Below are 16,270 nucleotides of genomic sequence, written 5' to 3'. Positions count from 1 at the left end.
AATTCTAATGAAAGCCTGTGTTTTTACTTGTCTTTAAATCATAAGTTTTTAAAAAGAAAATAAAACTGCCTTCAGGTTTCCGAGATTTGCCTCGCTTCGGCAGGATTAATGTCAAAACCCAATTCCATTGAGTTTGGTTCTTGGTCATTCTCAGCTCTCCAGTTGTCTTAGATCCGATCGACTCTTCCCATCCGTCCAACCTGCACTCAAGATCTGGGGCGCCTGTTTGTTAAAACTATATTGTAAACAAAACGGGGGGAACCTGTGAACGCTTGTCTACGTTGGAGTTCGCATTATACCTTTTCAATAAAAGGTCAAGTTGCGTCTTCCGATGATTCGTCTGTAAGATGTAGCTGCAGCTACCTGGAGGCTGTTGGAATTTTGATCGGTGGTACAGTGGGATTTTTAATACCTATAATCAGAGGGCGCACAAATTTGAGATAATTGGCAAGCGAACAAGAAGGGAGGATGAGGAGAATTTATTTTACAGCCACGGGTTACGATGATATGGGTCGAATGCACTGCCTGAAAGAGATTCGACAGCAACTTCCAAAAGGGAGTTGGGTAAATTCTTGGATTTCCAGCATCTGCAGTTTTTTTTTTGCTTTTATCTTAAGGAAGTTAATGCAATGTATTGTCTGTGTTTTTGTTTTGACTTCACCGCTTATAGGTGTCTTTTATGCTACAGTTTTACACACAGGATCTGTTTATTTGAGCAGCTTGAGGACAACAGGCAGTGATACCGTTCTCAATTACACCGAGTAAAGGAAAGCAAAAACCTATGTAGCCACAATGAGGGAACACAGCCTTCCTCAGTGCCCTGCATGGTTGATATCATTTCTAATATTAGCAAAGGGTTAAGGGAAAGTGCTGGAAAGATCATGGTGAGTTTAGAATGCTGAAAGGAGGTTTCCCCTTGTTGGAGAGACCAGAACTAGGGACACAGTTTAAAAATGAGGGGTCTCCCATTTAAGACGGAGATGAGGAGAATTTTTTCTCTCTCAGATGTGGTTGTGAGTCTGTGGCATTCTCTTTCCCAGGGAGCTGTGGAGGCAGGGTCATTGAATATTTTTAACGCTGAGTTAGATTCTTGACTAGCAATGGTGTATAAAGTGTATCGGGGGTAGGCAGGAGGGTGGAGGTGAGGCCACAATCAGATCAGCCATGATCTTATCGAATGCCGGAACACGTTCGAGGGGCCAAATGGCCTAATTCTGCTACTAATTCGTATGTCTGTATGAGTTGATGCCACCCATTATTATGAGCACATAATATTTTTTTTCCAACAGTAAGGATTTAATTTGAGCCCAGGTCCCAGAGATGAAATGATGTTCAGAGGGATTCAGGTGTACTCACACAAGGAACACAAGTTAGCATGTTTACAGCAGCAATTAGGAAGGCAAATGGCAAAAGCCATGTTGGCCTTTATTGCAAGGAATTGGAATATGAGGATAAGGAAGTCTTACTACAATTGTACAGGAGTTTGGTAGGACCCAGCTGGAATATTGTGTGCAATTTTGGTTTCCATATTTGCATTGGAGGCGGTACAGCAAAGGTTCCCTAAATTGGTCCTTCAGAGGAGGGGGCTGTCCTATGATGAGAAGCCGAGTAAGTTGGGCCTATATTCTTGGGAGTTTAGAAGAATGAGAGGTGATCTCATTAAAACTTACAAGATTCTGAAGGAGCTTGACAGGGTAGATGCTGAGACGTTATTTCCACTGGTTGGGGAGTCTAGAATATGGGGGCACAATCTCATGATAGGAGGTTGATCATTTAGGACTGAGATGAGGAGAGATTTCTTCACTTAAAGGGTTGTGAATCTTTGGAATTCTCTACTCCGGAAGGTTGTGGATGCTCCATCGTTGAATATATTTAAGGCTGGGATAGACAGATTTTTGGGTCTCTCAGGGAATCAAGGAGATATGGGGAGTGGGCGGGAAAGTGGAGCTAAGGAATAAGATCAGCCATGATCATATTGAATGGTGGAGCAGGCCCAACATGTCGAATGGTCTACTCCTGCTCCTATTTCTTATGTTCTTATGAACGGCTCAGGCACTATGTGGGTCCCCAACCTGGGAATTTGTTGGGGTTCAGCCTGGTTGTGTTGCCTACGTTGGTGTTCTGTCACCATAGCATTATCTGAGTTGGAAGAGAGGTCAGATGTCAAAAGAAGACTAAATAGAAGTTGAGGAACATTAATGAGGGGCTAAGGTATGAGGGATAATGGTAGCAAAGTGTTTATGTTAGTGTTAGTAATCCAGAGGCCTGGACATACAATTGGGAAATTATTGTTGTAAAAAGCCATTGGGTTCACGCATGTCCTTTAGGGAAGGAAATCTGCCATCCTTACCTGGTCTGGCCTACATGTGACTCCAGACCCACAGCAATGTGGCTGACTCTTAACTTCCCTTCAAATGATCGCAACAAATTATACTACAGGAGAAAAGGGTGCTGATTGGCTGGAAGGTTGACTCAAGGCCATGGCCAATCAGAATCAACTTGCCAACCAATCAGCACCCTTTTTCCTGTACTTTAACTTGTTGTGATCATTTAAAATTTGGCATTCTTGCATTTGTCTTGATGAGTGCAAGTTGAAAAGCTTCTACAATGTGTCTCTCTTTTCAGTACTGCATAAAATGTCTATTATCATCAGGATTTTAATCTCCTGTGTCCTGTGCTATTAATCCTTGTCAGAAAGGCAAAAGGTATGTTAGCCATTATTGCAAGGAGGCCAGAGTATAAGGGTAAAGAATTCTTGCTGCAATTATATAAGGCTTTGGTGAGACGACACCTGGAGTACTGTGTACAGTATAGGTCTCCTTACTTAATGAAGATTAAACTTGCCTTACAGGTCATGCACAAAAGTTCACTAGATTGATTCCTGAAAATGAATGAGTTGTCCTATGAGCAGAGACTGAGTAGAATGTGTCAGTACTCTCTGGAGTTCAGAAGAATGAGAGATGATCTTGTTTAAAAATATAAGATTATGAGAGAATTTGATAGGATAAATGCTGAAAGGATCTTTCCCCTGGTGGGAAAGTCTAGAATTTGGGGGCCTGGTCACAGGAGAAGGGGTCAGCCATTTTGGAAAGAGATGATGTCATGAAGCTATTATTGTAAATAATATTATTGAAAAATATTTTTCTTTTAAAATAGAAGTTTAATCTGTGGGTGTGTTTTACTTGGATTAAAGCCAACTAGTCTGGGTGCTACCCCGCTCCCCTTAAACCAGCTTATATTTCACCTCTTTTCTATTTTTACTTAGTTCTATTGAAGGGTCATTCGGACTCGAAACATTTACTGTGTTCCTCCCCGCAGATGCTGCCAGACCTGCTGAGTTTTTCCAGGTATTTTTGTTTTTGTTTTTTATTATAGTCTGGGTGCTTTGATGTGTGCTAGTTTTGATATGTAAGAGAGATAGAGCATATTTGCATTTTTTGAATCGAGCATTCAAGAAGTTGGGTGAAAACTGACACCTATCTAGCAGATACCAAGCAATATGTTTATATTACTAACAAAATTGATAGTATGAAAGGGGTTTTATTGTTAGAAGAGGCTGGTGATGAGAATTTACATTCAATGGGTGGTGGTAGATATAACTTCAGCAGTTTTCAGGTGTGCAGAGCAGATGCAATGTGAAATCAAAAGGCAGCTGTAAGTCTCCAACTGGCTCCACAGGAACCAAAGTGAAAAGAACCTCATTTTGAATTTGTAAGGTGAAAATGCTTCGCTTGGTGTCTGGTTAAGTCTATGGGTTGTTGTTGCCTTAATGAAGATTAGTTTGGGAATTTGTTAAAAGTTTTAATAGTAGTAATCTGAAGCCATGTGTATATATATTTTAACCTGTGTAAATTAATAAAATGTTTCATGTAGTTTAAGATAAAACCTTGAGAACTAGTGGTCTGACTCCTGAAATGAGAGTCGCATCTCAAACATAGCACTTAAAATTATAGGTTATGACAGTTGTTTAAAGTTTCCCTCTGTGATTTTTAAATAACTCCGCTTTACTAACTGCATCGGTCATAACAATTGGGGGCTCTAGCGAAATAAAAAGTATTTCTAATTCCTTGATTGGTTTAGAATTGGTGAATCTTAAGCTTACAAGTACGAGAAGCACTTTGAATTCAGGAGTTGGTGAGGTATTTTAGAAGTGGTGAGGCCGCAAGATGGTTTTGGCAATTGCTAAGACTTGTCTGGGAATAGAAGAGATAAGTCTGATTGGAGAAAATAACCAAAAGTAAGTTAACAGAGTTGGCAGTAAGTTAAAATTGGGGTTACCTGTAGGGTCTAGGAAATCAGATATAATTAAAAGTATAGCACAGCATCTACAGTTGGAAGTGAACCCTGACACTAGTGAATCACAGCTGGAGGCAGTGAGACTTAAATTACAAATAAAGATGCTTGAATTTGAATAAGCAAAGGAACTGAAAAAGCTTGAATTCGAAGCAAAGGACAGAGAAATGGCTTTTAAAAGGGAAATAGAAATTGTGAAGATAGAGAAGGAGAAAAAGAGAGAGAGAATTCCAACTGTGAATGTTGGCAGTTAATAAAGGGATGCCAGTAGGTGAGGAAGGATTTATCTCCAGTGTAGAACCCAGTGAGCATATGTTTAAATTTATATAAGCTCTTCCAAAGTTTGAGGAAACTGATATTGAAGCATTCTTTATTTCATTTAAGAAGCTAGCTAAACAGATGAAATGGCCACAGGAAAACTGGACATTATTATTACAGTCTAAGTTTTTAGGTAGGGCAATTGAGGTATATGTTTCGCTTTCAGAAGAAATGTCGGTGAATTATGATGTGGTGAAAAGGACTATTTTGAGTGCATATGAGTTGGTTTCTGAAGTATACAGGCAGAAATTTAGGAATATGAGAAATCAGCTTGAGCAAACTTATATTGAGTTTGAAAGAGTGAAACAAAGTAATTTTGACCGGTGGATGTGGGCATTAAAAATAGAGACAACATGTGCAGTTCTTAGGGAAGTAATTCTTTTGGAAGAATTCAAAGATTCAATCCCTTCAGTACTGAGAACTCATGTGGATGAACAGAGGGTTGATTCTATAAGACAAGTAGCAGAGATACCTGATGATTATCAATTAGTTCATAGAGCTAAACCTTTTTACCGTCGCTCTTTCAAATTGGAAAAGGATAAGAAGTGGGAAGGTGAAAGGAAGGTAGGTATTCAGGGAAGAGGAGTAGCTGGAAGTTCCCAGGAAGACTTTTCTCAGAATAAAAAGGAAGGTGCTGAAGGTAGAAGTGACATTCGAAAATTGAGGTATTTTTATTGTAATAAAGTAGGGCACACAAAATCAATGTGTTGGAGATTGCAGGAAAAATCTGCAGGAATTGTTGAGGTACAAAAAAGCTCTGGAAGTAAAAGCACTGTGGGTTCTGAAGTTCAGGCACAGGAGAAACCAGAAGTTTGTGTACAGGTGAAACAGGGAGAATCAGTGAAAGGTAAAGAAGTGGGAATGTGTTCTCAATTTACTCAGGATAATTCTGAGGAGCAGGTTGCAGAAATGTTTAAAGACTTTGTGTGTGAAGGGAAAGTCTTTCTGTGTGTACAAGGTGGAGTAGGTAAAGATGTTAAAATTTTAAGAGACACAGGGGCTAGCCAATCCTTAATGTTGTGGGATATTTGTTGTTCAAAGGGTGTGTTGCAGGAGCGGGTAATAATAAGTGGGGTTCACGGAGATGCAAAATCTTTTTTTTATTCATTGGATATGGGCATCACTGGGCAAGCATTTATTGCCCATCCAAAATTGCCCTTGTTTAGAGTGCATTTAAGAGTCAACCACATTGCTGTGGGTCTGGAGTCACATGTAGACCAGACCAGGTAGGGACAGCAGATTTCCTTCCCTAAAGGACCTTAGTGAACCAGATGAGTTTTTTGCAGCAATCAACAATTGTTTCATGGTCATCATTAGATTTTCAATTCCAGATTTTTATTGAATTCAAATTCCATCATCTGCCATGGCGGGTTTCAAACCCAGGTCCCCGCAGCATTACTTTGAGTTTCTGGATTACTAGTCAAGCAGCAATACCACTATGCCATTCTGTTACGGAAGGTAAAAATTGCCCATTGCAGAGGTTCAATTTACTCTGGGTAATGATATAGCTGGATCGCAAATGTGGGTGATGCCTGTGGTAGTTGAGCAGCCTGTAGAAGTGTTTTCAACAGTGTTACAGAAGGAACATCCTGGATTGTTTCTTGATTGTGAGATCAAAGGCTCACAGGGAAGAAAAAAATAAACAAGATAAGCAGGCAGTTCAAAGGCAAGAAGAAGGTGTCGAAATCCAATTAGCTGGCACTATATTTGATAGCATTGTTCAGGAGGAAGGAGTGCAGTACAGTTTAGTTGAAATGTTTAACTCAAAGAGTTTTAGTGGAGTTACAGAAAATGATTTGCAATTAAAACAGTTATATCAGAAACCTTTTTCAGAAGCCGAAGCAAAATGTATTTCAGTATGTTATTATCTTCGGGAAGGTATTCTGTTGAGAAAATGGTGATCGGATCATGTCTCAGTAAATGAAAGCTGGAGGGAGGTGCATCATATTGTTATCCCATTAGGTTATAGAAATGAGATTCTGAGAATTGTTCATGAAATTCCAATGGGGGGGGGGGGGACATTTAGGAATTAGGAAAACACTGGAAAAGGTACAGAGGTATTTTATTTTGGCCAGGATTGCATAGGGATGTAGTCAAATTCTGCAGAACCTATTATACATATCAAATAACAGGAAAGCCACAAGCAGCAATTAAGCCGGTGCCTTTAATCCCAATACCAGCATTTTAAGAACCTTTTACCAGGGTCATGACTGCTTGTGTAGGACCCCTCTCTATGACTAAAAGTGAAAATTAGTACTTACTGACAATAATGGATGCGTCTACCAGATTTCCTGAAGCGATACCTTTAAGAAATATTACAACTAAGAGGATTGTGGAGGAGTTAACTAAATTTTTTACAAGATATGGTTTACCTAAAGAAATACAATCAGATCAGGAGTCAAATTTCATGTCACAGCTGTGTAAGGAAGTAATGAACAGTTTGGGGATAAAACAGTTTAAGACAACAGCTTATCATCCGGAGTCACAAGAGCTTTGGAAAGGTGGCATCAAACTTTAAAAACTATGATAATTGCATACTGTCAGGATAATGCACAGGATTGGGCTGGGGAATTCCATTCTTGTTATTTGCTATTAGAGACGCTCCTAATGCAGCGACTGGTTTTAGCCCTTTAGAACTAGTTTATGGTCATGAGGTAAGGGGACCACTGAAACTGATTTTCCTTTAATCAAATTGGATAATGAGGGGGTGCTTGAAAATTTTAATGAGATATTGGAGAGAATTTCACCCCCATCAAAGGGGTTAGGTAGGGGTGGGTGCGGACCCGATCGATGCCCCCAATTGGGTCCACACCGCCATTTTACTTGGGCGAGCCAATCAAGGCCTGCCCGGCGTGACACACGCCCTGGAGTGCTATGCAGGCGGTGGGGGTTCCCTGATTTGGGAATTTGCTCTTTCACACATGCATGCAAAAGAGCGCAGAAATCTCCCTGCGGCACAGAGGTTTTAAGTTTTAAAAAATGTTTTTAAAAAGTTAAGATGTCCCCTCATGTGACAGTGTCACATGAGCTGGGACACGTCAATGAACTTTAATGAAAAAATTTATTTAATTTATATACCCTCATGAAACATCATCCTGCCCGTGGATGAGGTTCCATGAAAAATGAAGGCACCTGGGCTCTTCGCCTGCCCACCAACCTTAAGGTTAGATGGGCAGCTTTCTCAATAGCTTTAATTAATTAAAGGTTCGGTGAGCGCGTAGCCAACTCGGCTGTGCACGTACTGAAGTGAAAATCTAAATGAGGTGCAGTGATGTCGGGATGCATGCCTGGCGTCACCCCGTGTCATTTTATACCTCAGTGAATGGGGGACTCGCCAAGCCCAAAATTCTCCCCATTGAGTTACCTTCCAGTGTCAAAGTGATTTGGAAAAACTGTTGCAGTCACACAAACCTATTTGTGGAAATAAGCCGGGAAAGACACATTTAGCTTTACATGATGTATACATAGAAATATCATCTTCAATAAGGCAACAACCTTATAGATTAAATACAGTAAAGTTATCACAAGTACAAAAGGAGTTGATTTCATGCTTCAAAATGATATAATTGAGTCTAGTTGCAGTAACTGGAGTTCACCTATTGTATTGGTACCGAAACCGGATGGAACACAAAGGCTGTGTGTGGACTATCGAAAGGTGAATATGGTGACAAAAGCGAACTCGTATCCCATACCATGGTTGGAGACTTGCATTGACAAAGTGGGACAATCGAAAGTTATCACAAAGATTGACTTGCTAAAAGGATATTGGCAGGTACCATTGTCGGACAGAGCAAAGGAGATATCAGCTTTCGTACCACCAAGTGGACTATATCAGTTTAAAGTCATGCCATTTGGTATGGAGAATGCACCTGTGACATTTCAAAGGCTGACAAACAAACTAATTGTGGTTCTAAGCAATTGAGGTTTATATTGATGACCTAATTGTTTTCAGTCAGACGTGGGATGAGCATTTATAGCATCTGGAAGAATTATTTACTCGACTGCAAGAATGTGATTTGGTGATTAACTTGTCTAAAAGTGAATTTGCAAAAGCACAAGTTACGTATCTAGGCCATACCATTGGACATGGTAAGGTGGCTCCAAGAAATGTGAAAGTCAAGGCTATCGTGCATTTCCCATTGCCTACAGCAAAACGAGAAGTTTTGAGGTTTCTGGGCCTGAGTGGGTTTTACCTGAAATTTGTACCAAATTTTAGCCAAGTGGTTGCTCCACTGACCGAATTATTAAAAATCAACAAGAAGTTTCAATGGACACTGGAGTGTCAGAAGTCATTCGATTGTTTGAAAACTGTTAACTATAACATCAGTGTTGGCAGTACCCAGTTAAGCCAAGCAATTCAAGTTGGCCGTTGACGCAAGTGATATAAGCATTGGGGCTGTACTGTTACAAGAAGATGACACTTGAAAAACGGAAAGGGTATTTTTCACAGAAGCTGAATGTACAACAGAGAAGATATTCAACAATTGAAAAGAGACTTTGAGTTTGGTGTTAGCATTGCAGCATTTTGAAATTTATGTTGCAAACAATTCATCCGAAACATTTGTTTATACAGACAATAATCCTTTGAAGTTTTTGGACAGATTTCAAGTCAAAAGTGCAAGGCTTTTCAGATGGAGTCTATTATTACAACCATCTAATCTATGTATTATACATATTGCTGGAAGAGAAAATTTATTTGCAGATGCATTATCAAGAGTTTGAAGCTTAAAGGAAAACGGGACATTTTTAAAAAAAACTAGACACTGAGCTGGAGTGATTTCTGTTGATACCAAGGACTTGTGTATATATATTGTTATGTTAATGCATGCACCTGGTAATGTAATCGTGTAATAAGTATAGGAGGTAGTGTGAGATGGGTTATTAAAATGAAGCTGTCTTTTATAATGATGACGGTTCATTTTTCAATAAGGTGGGGGAGGTCTTGAAGCTATAATGTATATAATATTATCAGAAAATATTTTTCTTTTAAAATAGGGGTTTAGTCGGTGAGTGTGTCTTAATTGGATTAGTTAGTCTGGGTGCTTTGATGTGTGCTAGTTTTGCTATGTTAGAGAGATAGAGCGTATTTGCATTTTTTGAATAGAGCATTCAAGAAGTTGGGTGAAAACTGACACCTATCTAGCAGATACCAAGCAATATGTTTATATTACTAATAAAATTGGTACCATGAAAGGGGTTTTATTGTTAGAAGAGGCTGATGATACAATGAGAATTTACATTCAATGGACAGTGGTAGGTATAACTTCAGCAGTTTTTGGGTGTGCAGAGCAGAGGTAATGTGAGATCAAAAGGCAGCTGTAAGCCTCCAACTGTCTCCACAGGAACCAAAGTGAAAAGAACCTCAGTTTGAACTCATAAGGTGAAAATGCTTTGCCTGGTGTCTGCTGAAAATCCATGAGTTGCTGTTGCTTTAATGGAGATTAGTTTGGGAATTTGTTAAAAGTTATGATTGTAGTAATTTGAAGCCATGTATATATATTTTTTAACCTGTGTAAATTAATAAAATGTTTCATTTAGTTTAATGTAAAACCTTGAGAACTGGTAGTCTGATTCCTGAATTTAGAGTCGCATCACAAACATAACACTTAAAATTATAGGTTATGACAGTTGTTTAAAGTTTCCCTCTGGGATTTTTAAATAACTCCGCTTTACCAACTGCATCGGTCATAACAATGAGGAGAAATTCCTTCACTCAGAGGATTGTGAATCTTTGGAATTCTCTACCCTGCAGGGCTGTGGATGCTCGGACATTGAGACTATTCAGTACTGAGATTGATAGATTGCTGAGCATTCAGTGAATCAAGGGGTATGGGGATATGGCAGGAGAGTGGAGTTAATGTAGGAGCTCAGCCCCTGATGTTATTGAATACCAGAGCATGACCAATTCCTGCTCCTATTTTTAATGTTCCTGGGTTCTTATGTCTCCTCAGATTTGAAGATGGCACTTCGGAATATCTTTCTCCTTCTTCTTTTGGAAGTTGTGCTGGCTGAGAATGTTGCGTTGGCTAGACAAACACAGCACACAAAACAATCCAGAAGGAACAAGGGAGTTGAAGCTAGAGCACAGCAGGATATTGGTGGGTGCATCTCGAAACGATAGGTGCCCATCGAAATCACGGGGGGGGGGGGGGATTTTTCCCTTGTCGGGTGGGCTCAGCAGGGGGGTGGGCAGGATGCCCGCGATCGAGGCCGGACCGCGATTTCACACTGGGTGGGCCAATTAAGTCTCGCCCAGCGTGAAACCCACAGTGCTGCCTGTGTCGGGGGAGGGGTGGGGGAGGGCAGGGCGAGTGTGCGAGTTCAGGCATGTAGCGGGTGCGCGCTGAAAAAGCTCCCTGAGGCAGCTCTTTGCCTCAGGGAAGTGATGAGTTTAGAACAGTAAAAATAAGGATTTCTAAAATGTTATAAAACATGTCCCCTCACGTTTCTCACATGTCGGTGCAGACTCAATGGGCCGAAGGGCCTCTTCTGCGCTGTGTGATTCTGTGACTCCGTCACATGAGCAGGGACATGTTGTTAATGAAATGTTTAAATTTTAATTAATTTTTGATAGGTGTTGGAAACCTCATCCCACCCTTGGACAAGGTTTCCTAGAAAGTGCAAAGGCCACTTGGCCTTTTCATCTGCCCGTCAACCGTAAGGTAACCATAAATTACCTTTTTAATGGCCTTAATAATCCTTCTAATTGTCAGCGGGCGGGCGAGCTCCCGACTCCCGCACACGCCCGCTGACTGAAATATCGGGTGAGTGCGCGATGACGTTGGGATGCTCGCCCGACATCATCGCGCGTGCCTGGCCGACCAGTGTTATATTCTGGCCACTGAAACCAATGCAAATGCAGAGAGCCTGTGTAAGGAAAGGCCTTATTAAGGGAGCATGTAAGTAAGCTGTGAGCACGTTAAAGGGGCAGCAATGGCTAATGTTCCTTCCATGCTCGTTGTGTGTAGCGAAAGGTCTCAAAACATTCGCGAAGAGGAAGATACAAAGGAAGAGAGATTTCGTTTATGTGGCGAGGCCAGAGAAACTGGGATTCTTCACCTTACAGCAAAGGAGGTTGAGGGCAGCTTTCATGGAGGTGTTCAAAATTATGAGAGGTTTCCATTGAGTAAATACGGGGAAACCGTTTCCACTGATTGGAGGGTTGGTAACCCGAGGCTTCAAACTGGCAAAAAGAACCAAAGGGGAATTAACTGTTGTCCTCTAATCCTGGTCTCTTGTGCATTCCCAATCATAACCCTTCCATCATTGGCGGCTGTGCCTTCAGTTGCCAAGGCCCCAAGCTCTACCTCTCTCTGCCTCTCTACCTCACTTTCCTCCTTTAATACACTTTTCGAGACATACTTCCCTGATCAAGTACATGGCTTGGTGTTATACTTTGTCTTCTAATGCACCTTGGGACATTTCATTACGTTAAAAGTTCTATATAAACATACTTTGTTGTTAGTTTGTTTAATTTCCCTTCCTAGTTCAACCCTTCGAGTCCAGGTATCTTTCTGGCACCTACCTTTTCAGACCATCTGCTAAGTTCACAGTGTCTGAATATGTTTAAGCAGACTTTGGCTTTCCCTCTATGTAGCTGCACAATTTACAACACCCACTTGCATTTATACAGCACCTTTACTGTAAGAAAACCCCTTCATGGAGGTGTTCGAAATTATGAGAGGTTTCCATTGAGTAAATACGGGGAAACTGTTTCCACTGATTGGAGGGTTGCGTAACCCGAGGATTCAAATTGGCAAAAAGAACAAGAGGGGAATTAACTGTTCTCCAGGAGTGTCATCAGACACAAACTGACACCAAGCCAAAGAAGGAGATAGTAGGATGAGTGAGTATAAGTTTAGTTAAAGAGGTAGATTTAAAGGACTGTTTTAAGGAGGAGGAAGAGAGGTTTAAGGACGGAATTCTACAGCTTGGGGCCTCAGAGGCCGAAAGCACGGCCACCAATGGTGGGGCAAAGTGAGGGGAGATGAGTAAGTGGCCAATGTTGAAGGAACCCAGCTTTCTAGCAGGGTTGTAGGGCTGGAGAAAGTTACAGTACAGAGAAATGGAGGGACAGGCCATAGAGGGGCTTAAACACCAGGACGGGCATTTTAAATTTGAGATGTTGGTGGGTTGAGGGCAAATGAAGGTCAATGAGCAGAGGGATGATGGGTGGGCAGGGCTTGGCAGCAGAATTTTGGATAATGTTTATGGAGAGCACAAGCTGGGTTGCTGGCCAGGGTAGCATTAGGATAGCAGTTTAGCTTAAGATGCCAGCCATACTGAGGGGGATTCAGGATGGGGAGAGGTTTATTGTTGCAGAAGAACTGCACCACCAAAAAGTTCAACAAAACACAAACTGTGGTAACGACACAAATTAGCAATGGTGTTGCGGCCATCTGACTGGACAATTCAAGTTGTAATAAAGGCAGTCATTATTCAGCAACTCCTGTAGCCAAGTGTGGCATTGACAACTGGATTGAGCAGCAATGGCATCTGTCAACAAGTTGTCTTTACTCACTGAAGAAGTGGATAAGGTATCAAAGGCCTCAGAGTGTCCATGGAACTCAATCGCCAACTTCAGTAAAAGTGGTAGACATAGGAACAGGGGGGTCCATTTAACCCATCAATGCACTGCAGAAAGGGAGGGAGAGAGAGAGAGTGAGACAGAAGATCCTAGGACCTGTTGAGAGGGAGAGTAGACAAAGAGATTCAGAAATGTTGTTGCGGTGGGAATGAGAGGCATTATTCAAGGGTTGGTGGTTGGGAAACAGAAACCCTATGGAGCAAAGAGTGGACAGCAGGAGATACTCATTGAGGGATGGTGATGGAGGAGGTGGGGGGCTTGGAGAATCCTTGACTATACTGGGAATTGGAAAGACAATTGCTGTCGGGGTATAGTGAACGCATACTAAACATAGCTTATCCTCCAACTGTCACCACAGGATACCCATTGGCATTTTCAATGTAAAGAGATTTGCAGCCATATTCAAGGTCTAAAATTTCAGGACACTCGGATTTTATTTCTCTGGAATGTGGACTTAATTGGCAAGACCAGCATTTATTGCCCCATCCTTAATTGCCCTCGAGAAGGTGGTGGTGAGCTGCCTTCTTGAACCTCTGCAGCCCATGTGGTGTAGGTACACCCACAGTGCTGTTAGAGAGGGAGTTCCAGGATTTTGACCCAGCGACAGTGAAGGAACGGCGATATATTTCCAAGTCAGGATGGTGAGTGGTTTGGAGGGAAACTTCCAGGTGGTGGTGTTCCCATGTGTCTGCTGCCCTTGTCCTTCTAGATGGTAGTGGTTGTGGGTTTGGAAGGTGCTGTCGAAGAAGCCTTGGTGAATTCCTGCAGTGCACCTTGTAGATGGTACACACTGCTGCTACTGTGCAACGGTGGTGGAGGAAGTGAATGTTTGTGGATGTGGTGCCAATCAAGCAGGATGCTTTGTCCTGGATGGTGTCAAGCTTCTTGAGTATTGTTGGAGTTGCACTCATCCAGGCAAGTGGGGAGTATTCCATCACACTCCTGACTTGTGCCTTGTAGATGGTGGACAGGCTTTGGGGAGTCAGGAGGTGAGTTACTCGTCACAGGATTCCTAGCCTCTGACCTGCTCTTGCAGCCACAGTATCTATATGGCTGGTCCAGTTCAGTTTCTGGTCAACTGTAACCCCTAGGATGTTGATATTAGGGGATTCAGCAATAGTAATGCCATTGAATGTCAAGGGGCAATGGTTAGATTCTCTCTTGTTGGAGATGGTCATTGCCTGGCACTTGTGTGGTGTGAATGTTATTTGCCACTTGTCAGCTCAAGCCTGGATATTGTCCAGGTCTTGTTGTGTTTGGACATGGACTGCTTCAGTATCTGAGGAGTCGTGAATGGTGCTGAACATTGTGCAATCATCAGTGAACATCCCCACCTCTGTCGTTATGTTGGAAGGAAGGTCATTGATGAAGCAGCTGAAGATGGTTGGGCCAAGGGCACTACCCTGAGGAACTCCTGCAGTGATGTCCTGGAGCTGAGATGATTGACCTCAACAACCACAACCATCTTCCTTTGTGCTAGGTATGACTCCAACCAGCAGAAAGTTTTCCCCCTGATTCCCATTGACTCCAGTTTTGCTAGGGCTCCTTGATGCCACACTCGGTCAAATGCTGCCTTGATGTCCAGGGCAGTCACTCCCACCTCTGAAGTTCAGCTCTTTTGTAAAGGTTTTAATGAGGTCAGGAGCTGAGTGGCCCTGGCGGAACCCAAATTGGGCATCAGTGAGCAGGTTATTGCTAAATAATTGCCACTTAATAGCACTGTTGATGACCCCCTCCTTTACTTTTCTGATGATGGAGAGTAGACTGATGAGGCAGTAACTGGCTGGGTTGGATTTGCCCTGCTTTTTGTGTACAGGACATACCTGGGCAATTTTCCACATTGCCGGGAGGATGCCAGTGTTGCAGCTGTACTGGAACAGCTTGGCTAGGGGTGCGGCAAGTTCTGGATCACAAGTCTTCAGAACTATTGCTGGAATGTTGTCAGGGCCCATAGTCTTTGCCGTATCCAGTGCCTTCAGCTGTTTCTTGATATCATGTGGAGTGAATTGAATTGGCTGAAGGCTGGCATCTGTGATACTGAGGGCCTCTGGAGGAGGCCGAGGTGGATCATCCAGCTGGCACTTCTGGCTGAAGATTGTAGCAAACACTCCAGACTTACCTTTTGCACTAAAGTGCTGGGATCCTCCATCATTGAGGATGGGGATATTTGTGGAGCCTCCTCCTCCAGTGAATTGTTTAATTATCCACCAGCATTCATGACTGGATGTGGCAGGACTACCAAGCTTGGACCAGATCCATTGGCTGTGGAATCGTTTAGCTCTGTCTATCACTTGCTGCTTATGCTGTTTGGCACACAAGTAGTCCTGTGTTATAGCTTCACCAGGATGACACCTCATTTTTAGGTGTGCCTGGTGCTGCTCCTGGCATGCCCTACACACTTCATTGCCCCAGGGTTGATCCCATGACTTGGTGGTGCCGTGAGGTTACAGATTGTGGTTGCTGTTGATGGCCCACAGCCTCATGGTTGCCCAGGCTTCAGCTGCAAGATCTATTTGAATACTATCCCATTTAGCACGGTGGTAGTGCCACATAACATGATGGTGGGTATCCTCAATGTGAAGCTGGGACTTCGTCTCCACAACAACTGTGCGGTGGTCACTCATATCGATACTGTCATGGACAGAAGCATCTGAGGCATACAGGTTGGTGAGGATGAGATCAAGTATGTTTTTCCCTCTTGTTGGTTCCCTCACCACCTGCTGCAGACCCAGTCTAGCAGCTATGTCATTTAGGACTCGGCCTGCTCGGTCAGTAGTGGTGCTACCGAGCCACTCTTGGTGATAGACATTGATGTCCCCCACCCAGGGCATATTCTGCACCCTTGCCACCCTCAGTGCTTCCTCCAAGTGGTGTTCAACATGGAGGAGCAACGATTCATCAGCTGAGGGGGGGGGTGGTGTACAGTATGTGGTAATCATCAGGAGGTTTCCTTGTCCCTGTTTGACGTGATGCCTGAGAATTCATGGGGTCCAGAGGCGATATTGAGGATTCCCAGGGCAACTCCCTCCCAACTATATACCACTGCCGCCACTTCTGCTGGGTCCCGCCTGC

General features: G+C 42.6%; 1 protein-coding gene across 1 annotated transcript in view; it reads left to right on the top strand.

Annotated features, from left to right (window-relative positions):
• The first annotated feature begins 4,166 nt into the window (after positions 1 to 4,166).
• The window catches only part of LOC121278859 (matrilin-2-like), a 34,320-nt gene continuing 22,216 nt past the window's right edge, over positions 4,167 to 16,270 (top strand). Inside the window, exons 1-3 of the mRNA XM_041189315.1 lie at positions 4,167 to 4,237; positions 8,828 to 8,946; positions 10,563 to 10,709. Of these exons, the coding sequence (XP_041045249.1) occupies positions 4,167 to 4,237; positions 8,828 to 8,946; positions 10,563 to 10,709 (337 nt within the window). The remainder of the gene's footprint in view (positions 4,238 to 8,827; positions 8,947 to 10,562; positions 10,710 to 16,270) is intronic.

Source organism: Carcharodon carcharias, chromosome 6 (genome assembly GCF_017639515.1).
Source record: "Carcharodon carcharias isolate sCarCar2 chromosome 6, sCarCar2.pri, whole genome shotgun sequence".
Taxonomy (NCBI): domain Eukaryota; kingdom Metazoa; phylum Chordata; class Chondrichthyes; order Lamniformes; family Lamnidae; genus Carcharodon; species Carcharodon carcharias.
Note: the sequence above shows the minus strand (reverse complement) of the source record. Positions and strands in the feature narration are given on the sequence as shown.